We start from the raw sequence: 15,294 nt of genomic DNA, 5'->3' as shown, positions 1-15,294 counted from the left end.
CTTGAGTGTGACAGGGGGTGGTGCCCCAACCCCCCAATCGGCCCTACCCTGAGCATGACTGAGGGTGGCATGGCAACCTCCCAATCCGCCCTGCTCTGTGCATGACAGGAGGCGGGGCCCCAACTCCCCAGTGGGCCCTGCTCTGAGCCCTACCAGGGGTTACACCTAGGATTAGGCCTGCCCTCTGCCACCCGGGAGCAGGCCTAAACCAGCAGGTCCTTATCTCCTGATGGGTCCCAGACTGTGAGAGGGCACAGGCCAGGCTGAGGGACCTCCTCTCCCAACCCCGAGTGCACAAATTTTTGTGCACTGGGCCTCTAGTTGTAATATAACTAACTAACTAAATCATGCAGGACTCCTGTACAGGAGCTCCCAGCAAAGTCTAAAGATCAAAGTTGAAAGAGGATAGATATTGAGCTCCCTCCCAGATCCCTGGGACACTGTGTCTGTGGACACAGCCACCACATTTATCCTGGAGGAGTGGCTCTTTAAGAAATAGGACTGAAGGTAAGCTCATCACCTCCAGAGCTTTGTTGTCTTTGGAAACAGTATTATTAGGGGGAAAGAAGGAGAAAAAAAATAAGGGAACAGCCCCTCAATGATTGGTTTTCAACGCAGTATTTGCAGCGTTGACCCCCCTTCTTAGAATTGCTGAAATAGTTTTGCAAAGAATAGCCTCCATGTCCAGGTCTCTCTCCCTTTTTCACGCTGCATTTGAGCAGCTTGCACATTGGCTGAAGAATCAGCCATGAGGTCTGTGGTTTCCTGTGCACATTTCCAATAATATTTATACAGGCTCTTACTTAATGAACCGTATAAATATTTATCGTAAGAACCATCTTTTGATGATGAATAGGGGCTAGAAATCAGTCCAGTTTACGCTGGGGACTTGGACAGGAGGCTTTGCTGTCCTTTGAAGCATCGTGTGGGCTGAGAAGTTAGGGATGGCTCAGGACTTGTGGGCAGCGCAGCTTGAGTTTCTCTCCAGTATTTTTCTTTCTCTTGGTCTCCACCATCCATGTCCTTATTGCTCTCTGCCTGACCACTCTCTCCATATCCCCATCAGCTTTTCTTTTTAGAATATTCATCTTTGCCTAAAAAGAATGAGATGGAACCATTCATAAATTGCACTTTGGAGCCTCACCGACTCAACCTCCAATCCCAGCTCCTCTGCTTCTGTGCTCAGTGACCTTCAACAGCTTTATTGCAGAGAACCTCAGTCTCCTTTACTGGAGAATGGGCTCATGGTGCTTATCTACATGGTTGTTAGAAAGATGGCATGCAATCACATGGGTGATTTGCAGAGCAGAGCTTACTACGTGCTAGTTGTTGCTGCATTTGTTGGAGAAGTGATCAAAGGACTTGGTTTTTAACTTTAGGTTGGTGTTGTGGAAAGAGCCCTAAGACTTACCCTAAGAAACTAGGGTTCGAATATGGGTGCTGCTGTTTACTGCTTGTGTGACTTGGGGCACATTTCCCCATTCCACTGAGGTGTCAAATGGGCGCAGATTCACCAGCGTGATTGGGTTTTAGTCAGAGGAGGTTCACATGTGTGAAAGTGCCAGACACACAGCAGGGCCCTAATCCTTTAAAAACATTTAGAAAAGGGAATAATGTTTTCCATCTTGCAGTGACTTTATCTTTTGAGCCCCAGAGGCACTGGGATACAGTTTGGAGTCCAGGACACCCGGCAGATGGGTCTTATGACCCAGGAACAAAGGGCACAGAGTGAGCGGGAAGGCAAGGAAAACCCTTTGGCAGAGTTTGTGTAACTCCCAGGGTTGAGTTTCAGGGAAGCTGCCCAAAGGCTTGAACCTCTCTGCCTCCCTGCTTTCAGGGTCCAGGTCTGGAAACAATCAACAGAGATCACTTAAAACTATAAAATGGAAAACGTGGTGAACCCAAAATATTTAATTAGGATCTATTTCTTAGAAAAACAGGAACTGGGAGGTGTGAGCGAGCCATGCTGGGAAGGTAGGAGCCCTTGTTCCTGTGGGTTTGACTCTTCCTGACTGATCCTTGGTAATGCGGTCTAGAAATGATGGTTTGCCAGAGAGAGGCAGCGTGGCGTGGGGAGGGGTCCGTCTCTGAAGGTGGACAGCCAAGTTCTGAGTTGGCTTATCTGAGACAAAGTAGGCAGGGATCCCAGCAGAGCCGTTGGCCATTTGATAAATGAAGGGGTATCAGGGGGGGTAGCATCCTGAGAAAACGGTAGGGACTGTGGAGCCAGAGGGAATTGATCGCTGTTAACTCTATTACTTACTAGTTACATGACATACTGGAGTAAGTTACTTTCCCTGTCGACGACTCACTTTCCTCATCTGATTATGTTCAGGGGTTAGTGTCAGAGTAAAGGGGGAATGCATAACCCCCCCCCCCACACACACACACACACAAAAACTGGGTGTCAGACTTGGGATCTCTGTATATATTCATATATATGTCACTAAAAGTGTATTGAGGATGGTGTGTTCAACTCCCCTGTGAAAATTGCAATAAGGTGTTCCACAGGCAATTTCTGAAAATCCCATGATTTTTCTTTGAAGGGCAGGCATTAGGAGAGAGTTCACGTTCAGTTCAGTATGTGAATGAGTTCAATAAGTCCTCAATGCAAACAAGATGAATTTTGGAGGATTTCCATGGCAGATATTAATAGGTGCCAACCATGGTCATAGAAATAGCTCAAAAACGTTACCATGGAATATATATTTTATGATTTACACAGATCCTGAGGAAAATAGCCCCAGTAAATTAGTTGTCTTAATATTGTTGTACTTATTTTTTTTAATTTGTTTTATGGAATTGTTTGATTTTTTTGTAGAATATTTTCAAAATAAATTGCAATTTTAGAATAGTTAAAAAAAAAAAAGTGGTGATGTAAACAAGCCGCTTAGCACAGCATCAGACCCACAGTTAACATGCACCTTTGATTATTTCCCTAAGGACAGGTGTTAAAGGTATCCACTGAGTCACACAGTGACTTGTTGGGTTCCTGCTGTGCCAGGCACTGGGTTAAGGGGACAGCCCTGATTCCAGCAGCAGTGGAGTGAACTGGTTAATGAACCAGGCGAGGTGAGGGCTCCCCTGAAGGGTGGGCTCTTTCTCTTTCCTGTTTAGCAAAGAGATGGAATCCGCCTCCTTGGATTTTACTGGAAATAAACCAGGCTGTCTGGATGGTGGGTGGTAAGATGGTGTACTCCCTGCAGAGGAAGAGAGAGTCAAAGGGAGGAGGAGCCCAGGCGTGAGGACGTGGGCCACCCCCCTGGGCGGGATCTCGCTTGTGTTTGGGGTTGGCAAGAGTGAAGACACCTCTGGATGGTGGCTAACCAGGTCTGTGTCAGCAAGAATGTTTGTATCGATGCTTCATTTTCTGTTGATTCCTTGTTTGTCCCTGAAGTGCTTAGAGTAGTCTTTGGAATGTTCTAGCCAAGGGCAGAGAGGTGTTGATATGCTAAGATCAGTGTTAGGGAGCAGCACCCCAGGGCCCTTCACAGTGGAGGCTGTGGGAAGCAAGAGAAGGAAGCCCAAGTGAAGTAAGATGTGTGTGTGAGGGCAGTGGGGCGGCGGGCCAGCTAGCTTGGCCAGCCTTCATCCTTTTCGAAGATAAAGACACTGAGGAAGCTCTGAACTGGGGCACTGTCCTATTGTGTCCATCATTGTACCCTGAGTTCTGAGCAGGGTGCCCGACACAGTCCAGATTTCTTCAAATCTCAGATATCATTCATTGCAAGGTGCATCTTTATTTCTTTTACCACTAAGAAAGAAAAATGCTACCAATTAATTGTATGATGCCATTGATCATCAGATTCACTCTGATTTTGCAGAAGATAAATGTGAAAAAAAATGAGTGCCCAGGAATTAATAAAATGTAGCTATAAGCATCCAATAAATATTTGTAATTGGATGAATGAAATACATGGGGATTAGAATCAAGACAAAACACTACTGCATTTCAATACAATTTAGGAATGCAAACTGTATTAAAACATGAATTTATTCATCCTTGTCTTCTATTGATTCACTAATTTAGTTATTCATTCAGAAAACATTTATTGGAAACGGATTATGTACCAGACACTGTGCTAGGAGCTGGCGATATGGAAATCAATAGTTCCCCTTTTCAGGTTCAGGCCACTAAGGGAGATGGACAAAGAAATAAAAAAAGTCACAATTCTGAGTTGGTAAGTCTCCACCAGTGCCCTGGTGGCTCCAAGGGACAGAGAAAAGCAAGGAGGTCTTCCCTGAAGAGGTGATGATGGAGCGGGATCTTAAAGTGTGGGTCTGTGGTCACCAGACAGAAGGAGGAAAGAATTAGGGACGAGCAGGTCTGAAGTGGTGGGCAGTTGGGCAGCAGTGGGATGCACTTGGGAACTTATGAGGAGTTTTGGGATGTCTTGAGCTGGGTGTGAGAACGGGCAGGACAGGGTTGGACACAGCTGGACAGCAGGCAGAGAGAAGCTCCTGGAAGCCTGAGATGTGATGTGGTGGGCCTCGGGCTGTGTATCAGCCCTAAGCCAAAGGTTGCCAACCTTCCGGAGTCCTGAGGGAAGAAGAGGGGCGGGGCCATGGTGATCTCTGCTTCAAACTGAGCAGCTCTGCTTTGACCTGTTTCATTTAAATTTTCTGAGGCATGGCTTGAAGAAACAATATCACTGTTGAATGAATGAAGGAATGCATGGTGTGAACACTGGTGCTGCTGGTCCTTTGGGACTCCTTGAGGGTTGTGAGGGAGAGAAGGTGAGGAAGCAGTGGGCTGGAGCCTGAGAGTTGTTCTCTGAGGCTCCAATGAAGGTAGCAAATGTTCTTACTATAGCTTCCCCATTTTCCTCTCCACCTGCCAGCCAGCCAGCCAACCAGACAGCCAGCCAGCCAGCGGGGGCAGGCACCACTGGGAAATCACTGCGATGAAGTCAGAAGCAGTCGCTTTTAATGAAGCTGTTTTTGTCTGGAATAAATATCCAGGAAGCAGTAACCACACATCTGCTGGCTGGCTTCGTTTTAGTGTCCCCCAGCGTGACGTTGCCAGGAAGCATTACCTTTTTGAAGGGGAAGGGGCACAGACCGCTGCTGCCCTTGTTGAAATGGGACTCTGGGTGCTAGGACCGCCCCGAGCTCACCTGGGGAGCTGTCACAGGTTAACCAGTGTGGCTGTCCTGGGGCAGGGGGTGGGGTAGGCTTGTTCTAGTTCTTTGAAAGCCAAATATGGACCATGAAAGCCTCTCTGAGATTTCTGTCCTGTGGGCTGATCTGGCCAAAGGGATTTGGAGGGGCAATGAAAGCGAAGGCATTCCGGAGTCCTCTGGTCATATTGCCTTGTAACTCACAAGGGGCCTGTGAGGAAAACAGATTCTCTGACAGATTCCTGATCCTGTCTTCCGTGAGGCTGCTTCCCAATTCCCAATCTCTTCATTATGGGGCCGCAGGAGGTTTGCCTCTTCTCCAAACCTGTACTGCCAGCTGTTAGAAACACAGGAAAGAGCAGAGACTCAGGAGCTCCCAGTCCTGGGCTGCGGGTCCGGGCTGCCCCTGAGGGGTGCTGGCTACATTCTTTAACTTCTCAGAGACCTATTTCCCCATCAGGATAATGTGCGTGGTCATAATAATGTACATTTATTGTTCTTAAGCATGTGGTCTTAGCATTAAGAGAAAAGTTACGTACCTCTTGGAGCCTCACCTTGATCACCTGTAACATAGAGATTTAAAAAGACCCAGCCAGTGTGTCTCAGTGGTTGAGCATTGACCAGGAGGTTCAATTACAGTTAGGGCACATGCCAGGATGGTGGGCTTGATCCCCAGTAGGGGACGTGCAGGAGACAGCCAATCAGTGATTCTTTCCCATCATTGATGTTTCTATCTCTCTCTCTCTCCTTCTTCCTTCTTCTCTCTGAAATCAATAAAAAACAAAACACATTTAAAATATAATCACCTTGGAGAATCCTAGTGTGGAGTAGAGGGGAGGTTTGTGCTTTTCACAGTGCTTGGCACATAGTAGATGCTCAGATAATTATTTAAATGACTGATTGACTGTGTAGATGAAGTTCCTATTCAGTATCATGGCCACTGTCCTTATTTTGACAAATTCAGTAAGAATCCTATATAATAAAGAGGTAATATGCAAATTGACCATCATGCCATAACACCATCCCAAGATGGTGGTACGCACAGTGGGGGCAGGGCTGGCAGCTGCGCTGTGCAGTCCTGAGGTAGGGCATCGGGGTGGCACTCCAGTACTTGGGGCCATCCTGTGGCTTTCCGGCCATGTGGGGCGGGACTCTGGGACTCGGGGCGGTCCCATGGCACAGTAGGGCTGGGTGGGGGGGAGAGGGGGGGTCCTGGGTCTCATGCGATTTCGCTCCACGGTTCACTAGTAAATGCATATCTGTTACCTCCATATTCTCAGTTCTCCTATAATCCTTTACTTACCTTTATAGCATTTTTCACTTGATATCATGACTTTGCTTAAATAATCATACAGTTCATAAATGTTTCATGTCTGACCCCCTCCCAAGCATGGGAATTCCGTGTCTGTGGTGATGCCTGTCTTGTTCACTCACCACCTAGCTCATGCCTGTTACCATACTGTTAGCACTCAACATTTTTGGGGGTGAATAAGTAGTAGAAGACCACCAGTTCATGAGCTGCACCCCTTTCATTTCCACTTTCCAGAGGTCTTGTGTCTGACTTTGCAGAACCACTTGGTCTTCATGTAGTTTTGCCTTTGACCCCTGTAGGCCGAGGGAACGCAATGCCTGGTGGAGATCAGGAACCGGGGCGCTACTACGTGGGTGTGGATGTCGGGACAGGCAGTGTCCGTGCGGCTCTGGTGGACCAGAGGGGCACCCTTTTGGCTTTTGCGGATCAGGCGATTAACAAGTGGGAGCCTCAGTTCAACCATCATGAACAGTCTTCCGAGGACATCTGGGCCGCATGCTGCATTGTCACAAAGGTAAGACCATAGTTGCAGTGCTCTCTCCTCACATGTGCTTCCCTGCTCCTACCTGCTGAGTGTGTGCTGTGTGTCCACCTGGCGCCAGGGACAGTGTTGGTGTAACTTCAGACACAGGCCTGGCCTTGCAGGAGCTGATAGTCTAGCAGTGACAGAGACCAACAGGCAGCCAAAACAGGACATGATAGGTGGTGAGAGCAAAGTGACTGTGGCTGGTGCTGAGGAAAGGGTTACCTTTGAGGGGCTTAAAGTAGACAGGCCAGAGGATAGGAACATGCAGGCATAGCATGGTCAGGTGTGACATAAGGTGGAAGAGGTCACTGATAATCATCGCTAACATCTGTGCTTCATGTATCTAACATATAACCTTCCTTGCCGTTAAGGAAATTGCCAATGTGGTACAAAACATGTTAACAAGGATTATGTAGTTGAATCTTCACAAGGAGGCAGGACTGTAACCTACATACTCTGATTCCAGCACTGCACCCTTAGTCACTGGACTGACCTGCCTTCCAAGCGGACAAGTGAAGGGAACCTCATTTTGGTCAGAGGGAACAACATGTGCAAAGGCACTGTGGCATGAGAATGCAGTGTGTTTTGAGAAAGTAAGGAAGTTGGGCAAGTGAGGAGCAACTCAGTTGTGCTAGGCCAGTGGTCGGCAAACTGCTGCTTGTGAGCTACATGCGGCTCTTTGGCCCCTTGAGAGTGGCTCTTCCACAAAATACCACGTGTAGGCGCAAATGTACAGTGCGATTGAAACTTCATGGCCCATGCACAGAAGTCAGTATTTGTGGAAGAGCCACACTCAAGGTGCCAAAGAGCCACATGTGGCTCGTGAGCCGCAGTTTGTTGACCACTGTGCTAGGCAGATGTTAGCCTTGCAGGCCTTGATTGGAGTCAGCTTGCTGGCTTGGGGAAGGAAGTGATGCTGGCCAATACTTGTTCATTTTTAGTTTCACTTGACTATTCAGTTTTATATCCTGGTGATCAAAAACAACAGAGATTCTTTTATCCTTATTTTTCAGAGGGAAAAAATGAAGTCCTGGGTCCTCTCTTCTCCTCCTAGTTTAGTTCCTTAAATATTCATGAAGGGCTTGGCAATTTACAGATGGACAATTCACCATTCTATCCATATTGATCAGTCTGTTTAAACTTTAATGAGCCCTGGGCTCCTGTTAGTGCCCCCAGAGAAGATGGCAGAGAGAGGAGGTGGGGGTGGGCGGCACTGGAACAGTATAGGAATAAAAGAAGGCACATCTTCTCTTCTGCTTGTTTAATTTTCCTCCTCCTTCCCCCTCAGCCCCATCTTGGTGAGAATCTCCTACTTATTGCCCTTGGGCCTCCTTTGTTCTTCTAACATATAGCCTTCCTTGCCATTAAGGAAATTGTCAAGAAGAAAATATAATCCCCCGATGAAAAGCTACTTTAAAAAGGGTCTGCTCTAAGTACGGCGTGGTTTAATGGCAGATTTTAATCATCTCCCAGTGGTGGCCAACTCACTATGTGTGGGGCCCGTAGCCACATGAGTGCTGTGGGCATTGGTCCTCAGCGAGGCTCTCTCGCTGCAGCAAACCTGGATGGAGCTGCTCCCCTCCTTAAGGAGGGAGGCATCTGTCTATTAGCAGCAACCACAGAGTACCGATTATGGAGCCAGACTGCCTGTATCGTCGTCCCAGTTCCAACGTTTATTAGCTTGTCATCTTGAACAAGCTACGTAAGGTTTCTTGCAGGAATTTCCTAATCTGTAAAATGGGAATGGTCGTTGTACCTCTCTCTCGAGGTCTGCGGTGAGGATGCAATGAGCTGATGCATAGGCACTGCCATCGCAGTGCCTGGAAATGAGTGAGCACTTTGTTTCCTGTGGCGATGAGGATGAGGAGGACAGAAATGAGGGAAATGGATTTGTAAGACAAAATGTATTTAAAAGTCAAAGTCAGTTAGGGCGGTACCTCATAGGAACAGTCACTATCCCCCTCCTGGTTAGGGTTCTTTCTATGTAAGATGTTGAGAAGCACTGGGCGAGGGCAGAGTGCACCATAAAATCCATTTTGACTTGGGCTCTGTTTACTCAAGGACGTTAGAAAGTTAAGAGCTTGAAAGCAGTTGCACTACGTCCTTCTCCCTAAGTCATTCACTTGGTTTTCCCCATAGTCAAGTTAATAAAACAACAACAATACTAACAATAGGACGGTGATGATGATAATGGCAGTTAACATTTCTTGGGCACTAACTAGGTTCCAAGTACTATGCTATCATCCTCATCCAGGTACCTTATAAGGGAAGCTTAGGTATCACTTCATTTTATCTGTACGACAGCCTCTCTTTTTTTAAAAAATATCCTCACTGAGGATATTTTTCCACTGATTTTTAGAGAGGGCGGAAGGGAGGGGGAGAGACAGAGAGAGAGAGAGAAATGTCAATGTGAGAGAGACACATCAATTGGTTGCCTCCTGCGAATGCCCCCACCTGGGGTGGGAGATCGAGCCTGCAACCCAGGTACATGCCCTTGACTGGAATCAAAGCCAAGATCCTTCAGTTGCTCTATCCACTGAGCAAAACCAGCTAGGGCTGTACGACAACCTCTTGATGTAGTTTTTATTATTCTCTGTTTTGGAGCAGGAAGAAATGAACTTTGATGAGGTTACGTAACCAGCCCAAGGTCACATGACTAATATGCACCCCACCCCTACCCTCTGCCCTTTGCCTTTCTTTCCAGCCTCCTCTCACCCTGCTAGGAAATGTATGAAGCCACCTGAAGTATTTTGAATTAGCCACTCACTGTGTGGGGAACCTTGAGCGTCCTGTGATTGTTGTACTAACTACATTGAATTACGAGTGCCTTTGCCTGGCTGTCTGCTCATGTGGAATATGTGTGCACCCCGAGCAGGGGTCATCTTCTATTTATCTGTATTTCTCCAGAGTTCCTCTCTTGTAAGATGCTCAGTTCATATTTGTTGAGTTTACCAATGAATGCAATGTCTCTGTTTTCATGACCTGGAATGTTCTTCTCTCACCTCCTTTACCTGCCCAACTCCTTGGTATCTTACAAGGTGAGTTTAAGTCTTGCTTCCTCCTGGGAGCCTTCCTAGATGACTCCTGACCAGTTCTTCCCTCGCTTGTCAACCTCAGAGGAAAGAGAGGGTGAGAAGGCCTGCTGCCTCAAAGCCCACTGCCTTCACGTGTCTCGCTGGCCCTTATCAGATTGCATTGAAGTTGGTGACTTGTTTGGTCTCTTTTAAACCATGAGCTGAGAGCTCTTGGAGAACATTGTCCTTGTATCCCTAGCACAGGGGTGGGGGACCTTTTTCTGCCAAGGGCCATGTGGATATTTTTAACATCATTGGTGGGCCATACAAAATCATCAACTTAAAAATTAGACTGCTATATTTGGTCAAACATTTCAGCAATTCACCCCTGATGCCTTGGCAGGGCCAGATCAAATGATTTCCCCACCCGACCCTAGCATCCAACACATGGCCCAGCACAGATTTTGTGCTCAATAAATGGTTGCTGAATTAGTGTTACTTAGAGTTAAAAACAGACAATTAAAAAAACGTTCTGGCGTCCCTCATCATAACTCTGTGAGATGGATTGCCATTCTTCTTATTTGATACTTAAAGATAGTGAGGCTCTGAAACTAATAAGTATTAGAGACGGGACCAGACCCCTAGTGAGATGGCTCCAGATCCTCTTCTCTCTTCTCCACTGGGATTGAACAAACCAGCCAGGGCTATTTATAATTTCTTTTTTAATTAACAGTTGACATGTAATATTACATTAGTTTCAGATGCAAAACATAGTTATTAGACATTTATGTACCTTACAAAGTGCTCACCCCAATAAGTGTAGTATCCATGTGATACCATACATAGTTATTCCAATATTATTGACTACTAGAGGTCCACTGCACGAAATTCATGCAAGGGGCTTGGCCCTTGCAGCCCCAGCTTTGTCCGGAAGGTTGTTCTGCTGTTCGGTCTAATTAGCATATTAGCTCCTTATTATATAGGATATTACTTATGCTCTACTTATATCCCTGTGACTATTTTTATAACTGATAGTTTGTACCTCTTAATTCCTTTCACCTTTTCACCCATCTCCCTAACCCATATTCATATCCATTTGATTGTCATACAAGTTGGATAGGGAAGGGGTTGTTGTTCCCATTTTACCTCTGAAAAGAAAAACTGATACTCAGAGGCTTAACTGACTTCCCCTAAGTCACCCAGGGCAGGCAATAGATGATGAGCCTGAAATCAGATAGGATAATTCTGTGTAGCTCTCCACATCTCTCCATTTCCAACACAACATACCTTCACCTTTTGTCTAGATTCGTGGGAGAACCTAACCCATTTCCTCATGTATGCCCTTTCCCTTCCAGTCCATTCTTATTCTTGGAGGTGGACGATTCTTCTTTTTTTTTATTTAAGATGCTAACCTGATCATGTTACTCTTTTGCTTACGACTCTTCAATACCATTTGGATAGAACTGAAATTCCTTAACATGGCCTTCGGCCCCTCATGGCTTGGTTTCACCCTCCTCTTCTGTCTCCTCTCACGATGCCTCTCTCAGCTCTGAATCCCAGCAACTCTCTCCTGCCATGTCCTCAGCATGCGGTGCTCCCTCCAGCCTCAGGACTCTCACACACTTGCTTTCTTCTCCCCGCCCACTGCTCATCCTTAGATCCACACTATCAAATGCAGTTCTCACTAGCCATGTGTGGCTACTTGAGTTCAGTACAATGAAATACAATTTATCTATCTATCTATCTATCTATCTATCTATCTATCTATCTATCTAAAATGCAATTTAAAATTCGGTGTCTCAGTTGCACTAGCCATATTTCAAGCGCTCAGTAGGTATTTGGCTGGTGGCTACTGTGTTAAACACACAGAGCAGACCCTTTCCCATGGCAGAGAGTTCTGTGGGCTGTGCTGCACTGCCTTTCAGTCTGGAAGTCGGGTCTTCAAGGAAGGAACCTTTCCTTGCCCAATATCACCTCCAGATTGAGTCCTGTTCTATTTGCAGAATGTTTTCACAGTATCTTATACTTTTCCTTTCTAGAACTTTACATGGTTGATGAATCATTCACTCTGATTAATATCAAATAATAAAATCATTGCATAATCAAATAAAACAACAAAATAAATAATAAAGCCATTCATTTTTGGGGTTAATATCTATCTTTCCTACCAGATCTTATGTTTCAGGAGGGCAGACCTATCGTTTGCTCACCCAGGTCCTAACATACAGTAGACTCAGGGAATGTAAGGAAATGAGTGATTAAAGAAATTGGGACCTTTCTACTCCCAATCAGTGGAGAAAGTTTGAGGAAGGATGTAGGGCTAAACGTGACTCTGGGGAACTCTTAAGAGAAGACGTTCAGAACTGCAGAATAGCATGGGCAGAAGTGTGAGACGGTGATGTCAAGGAGCCAGCTCTGGAGCAGATGGGCTCCAGTAGGAGGAAGAAGGGAGACTGGAAGTGATGGTAGGGGCCCACCTGGCTAGCCGGTTCTGAGGCCCATAAGGGAGCTTTTCCAGAATCATCCAGAGTTTCAGAATGACCCGCAGCAGATTCGAGATGGCTTGCAGGGGGCAGGCACTACATTCATGGTTGCCAGTTAGAGGCAGCATGATTCTTCTAATGAAGTTCTGGGGCTGAGAGTCCTTTGAACTATTAGCTCTGGGGGGCCTGTGTCCTGCATGCTGGTGCGCACAGGTGCTTAATAATACCTGCTTTACAATGAATGGCAGGATTAGAATGTTGGTGGAGGAATAAGTAAGAGGAGGAGGATTGAGAGACTTTGGAAGAAAGATCTAACAGGATTTGGTGACAGTGGAGAGGAACGAGGTAGAGGCAGTTTCAGAGTTTCTGTTCTTGGAAGAAAGTTGGTGTCACAGGCATAAAAGGCAGTGTTTGGCCTATATTTCCCTACCTTATCTTCAAGGGACAACATCACACCTCAGCTAGGATGCTGTGTAAGTGATGGTCCACGATTGGCTTGATCCATTTTCCGAGTCCCTAGAGGAGATTTTGTCAGACCGAGAGCCCCCAGGGGCCTCACAGGTAACAGACAGCCACACAAACTGCATTAGCCTCGTTGCCTTTCCCACCTCTGGGCCTTCCTTTGCACTGGCTGTTTCCTTCCTGGAACACTTTCTCCAGATTTCCAAACAGTCAACTCTTCAGGTCCTTCCAGTGTTTCCTCAAATCTCACCTTCTCAGCAGCCACCTCTTCCTTCTCTAGCATTCCTGGTCCCCGAGGTATCACTTTCTTGTACACTATACATACAGTATATAGTTTACTTGGTTTATTAGCTGTTAATCTATCCCTATTAAAATATAATCCCCAAAAGAACACGCAATTAAAAAAAATATAATTTGCTTTCCATTGCTTCCCAAGTACCCAGAGGAGTTCACAGCCTGACCCTAGAAGGGGCCTGATTATATTTGCCGATTGACGGAATGAGTAATTGAATTGTGTAGGCAACAGGGAGCGATGGGCCTGAGGGAACCAGGGATCAGGGATTGCATAGCCCCACACATGCCCCCAGAGCTGACAGAGGCATTCCCATCAAGATTTAAAAGAACACAGGACCAGCCACACAGAACTCTATTGCAAGCTGGATTCTGTCTGTGGGCCCCAGGCTTCGACCCAAATAGAGTTCAAGATAAAACCAGGTATGCCTCTGACCTTCCAGCTCTTTCTTTGGAAACCTCTGTCTCCCCACCAATATGGCAGAGCCTGCTGATCTAAAACACATGCAGGGTTGAACTGGTTCCCACAGTCAGAACAAAGCGATGCACAACCCCTTCTCCAAATATTTGTTTGCTGCCCCATAGCTACGAGTTGACAGTTGCTAGACATGGACCAGGTTACCAAACCAAGTTGCCGTAATCTCCTTCTCTGGAAATTCTTTAGAAGAGCAATGTGCTTTCTCTCTAGCCAGGGAAATTCCCTTGATGCCAAGGCATTGGGGCGAGTTTACTAGACTGCTTTCTTCTTCCATTAATAACAGCGTAGAAAAGAATCCTCAGGTCAGCAGGTCAAGTCCCAGGGGCCCTCTGGGTAGTGTGACCCTGATGGCCTTGATTCTGGGATGTTGTAGATGGAGGTGGGGTTGTAGGGTGGGGTGGTCCCACTCTTGGGTAAACATGATCATAGGGCATTTCCATATAAGACTGAGGAAATTAGAGTGGCTGCCCAACAAATCAGATGTAAATGCATGTCACAATTCTTCCAGTTCCTGATGATAGGTTTCTGTTTTAGAGGTGGAGACACGGAACCTTGGTGACTGAAAGGCCTCGATTAGAATGTGGAACTCTTCAGAGGGGATTCATAAAATAGATTGAAGAGAGTGCTTTCTTTGCTCCTACTGGAAGCTTACTCCCACCATAATTCTTAGGAAGATTTGAGCATATCCGCTCTTTTTGATCACCATCCCTTTGCCTATCAGTTATATATGTGCTTACATGACACAAAGAGCATACTACAGTCTAAAAGTCTAAGCGATCGTTAAGACGGAATGACCAGAATGACTGGTCGCTACGATACACGCTGACCACCAGGGAGCAGACACTCAATGCAGGAGCTGCCCCCTCGTGGTCAGTGCACTTCCACAGTGGGAGCGCCACTCAGCACAGTGTCAGGAGCCTCTTCCACCTCCGCTGCAGCGCTAAGGAGCAGCGAGCTGAGCAGTGAGGAGCGAGCAGGTGGGCGGTAAGGAGTAAGGGATCCTGGACTGCGAGAGGGCACAGGCCGGGCTGAGAGGGACCGCCCCTCCCCCAGTGCCCTCAGTTCACGAATTTTATGCCTCTAGTTTATACATAAAAATGATTCCATTGAACATTTGGTTAATGAGGCATTGAGTGGGTTTTCCATCCTTTAACATCCTTTATTTCTTATAAAGGTTTACTGGTTCCAAAGCACTTTCAAACCAATTGACTCCTTTGATCCTCACCTGGGAGATATCTTTCCTCTCAGGGAATTGAGGCTCAGAAAGGTAATGACATTAATGCAGGATTAAACTGACTCACAAGTGGTGGAGTTGAAATCAGAAGGTGGCTTTCTGACACCATCTTCCCGGTTTATTTCTATTCCAAAGCTGCCTTGTTGTATTGAGTTTATCTCACCCAGTTCCTCCTTTGACTAGCTGCAGGCCTGTGAGAGATGGGCTTGCCTGGGTCAGGCCTGCACTGTCAGGGCAAGTAGAAGTTAGGGCTGGCCTATTGATTCATTGATTGACGTCCCACAGATTCAAAGATTTGAGACAGCTAATTTATTCTAATAATGGCTGATATTTCTCATTCATCAAATGACAGATGTTGGGTTAATCACCGCTTA

General features: G+C 46.4%; 1 protein-coding gene across 7 annotated transcripts in view; it reads left to right on the top strand.

Moving 5' to 3' along the window:
- FGGY (FGGY carbohydrate kinase domain containing) overlaps positions 1–15,294 on the top strand; it is a 412,333-nt gene that overhangs the window by 19,529 nt on the left and 377,510 nt on the right. For 5 of the 7 annotated variants that reach the window (XM_059689387.1, XM_059689388.1, XM_059689382.1 and 2 more), the window contains exon 2: positions 6,732–6,946. In XM_059689387.1, coding sequence (XP_059545370.1) covers positions 6,746–6,946 — 201 coding nt within the window. In that variant the 5' untranslated portion in view covers positions 6,732–6,745. Of the gene's footprint in view, positions 1–420; positions 508–1,079; positions 1,248–6,731; positions 6,947–15,294 lie in introns of those variants that run through there. The other 2 variants (XM_059689383.1, XM_059689385.1) reach the window with 2 other exon arrangements.

The sequence above is a fragment of the Myotis daubentonii genome, chromosome 3, assembly GCF_963259705.1.
Source record: "Myotis daubentonii chromosome 3, mMyoDau2.1, whole genome shotgun sequence".
In the NCBI taxonomy this organism is placed as follows: Eukaryota; Metazoa; Chordata; class Mammalia; order Chiroptera; family Vespertilionidae; genus Myotis; species Myotis daubentonii.
The sequence above is the reverse complement of the archived record's forward strand: the minus strand, read 5'-3'. Positions and strand labels throughout refer to the sequence as shown.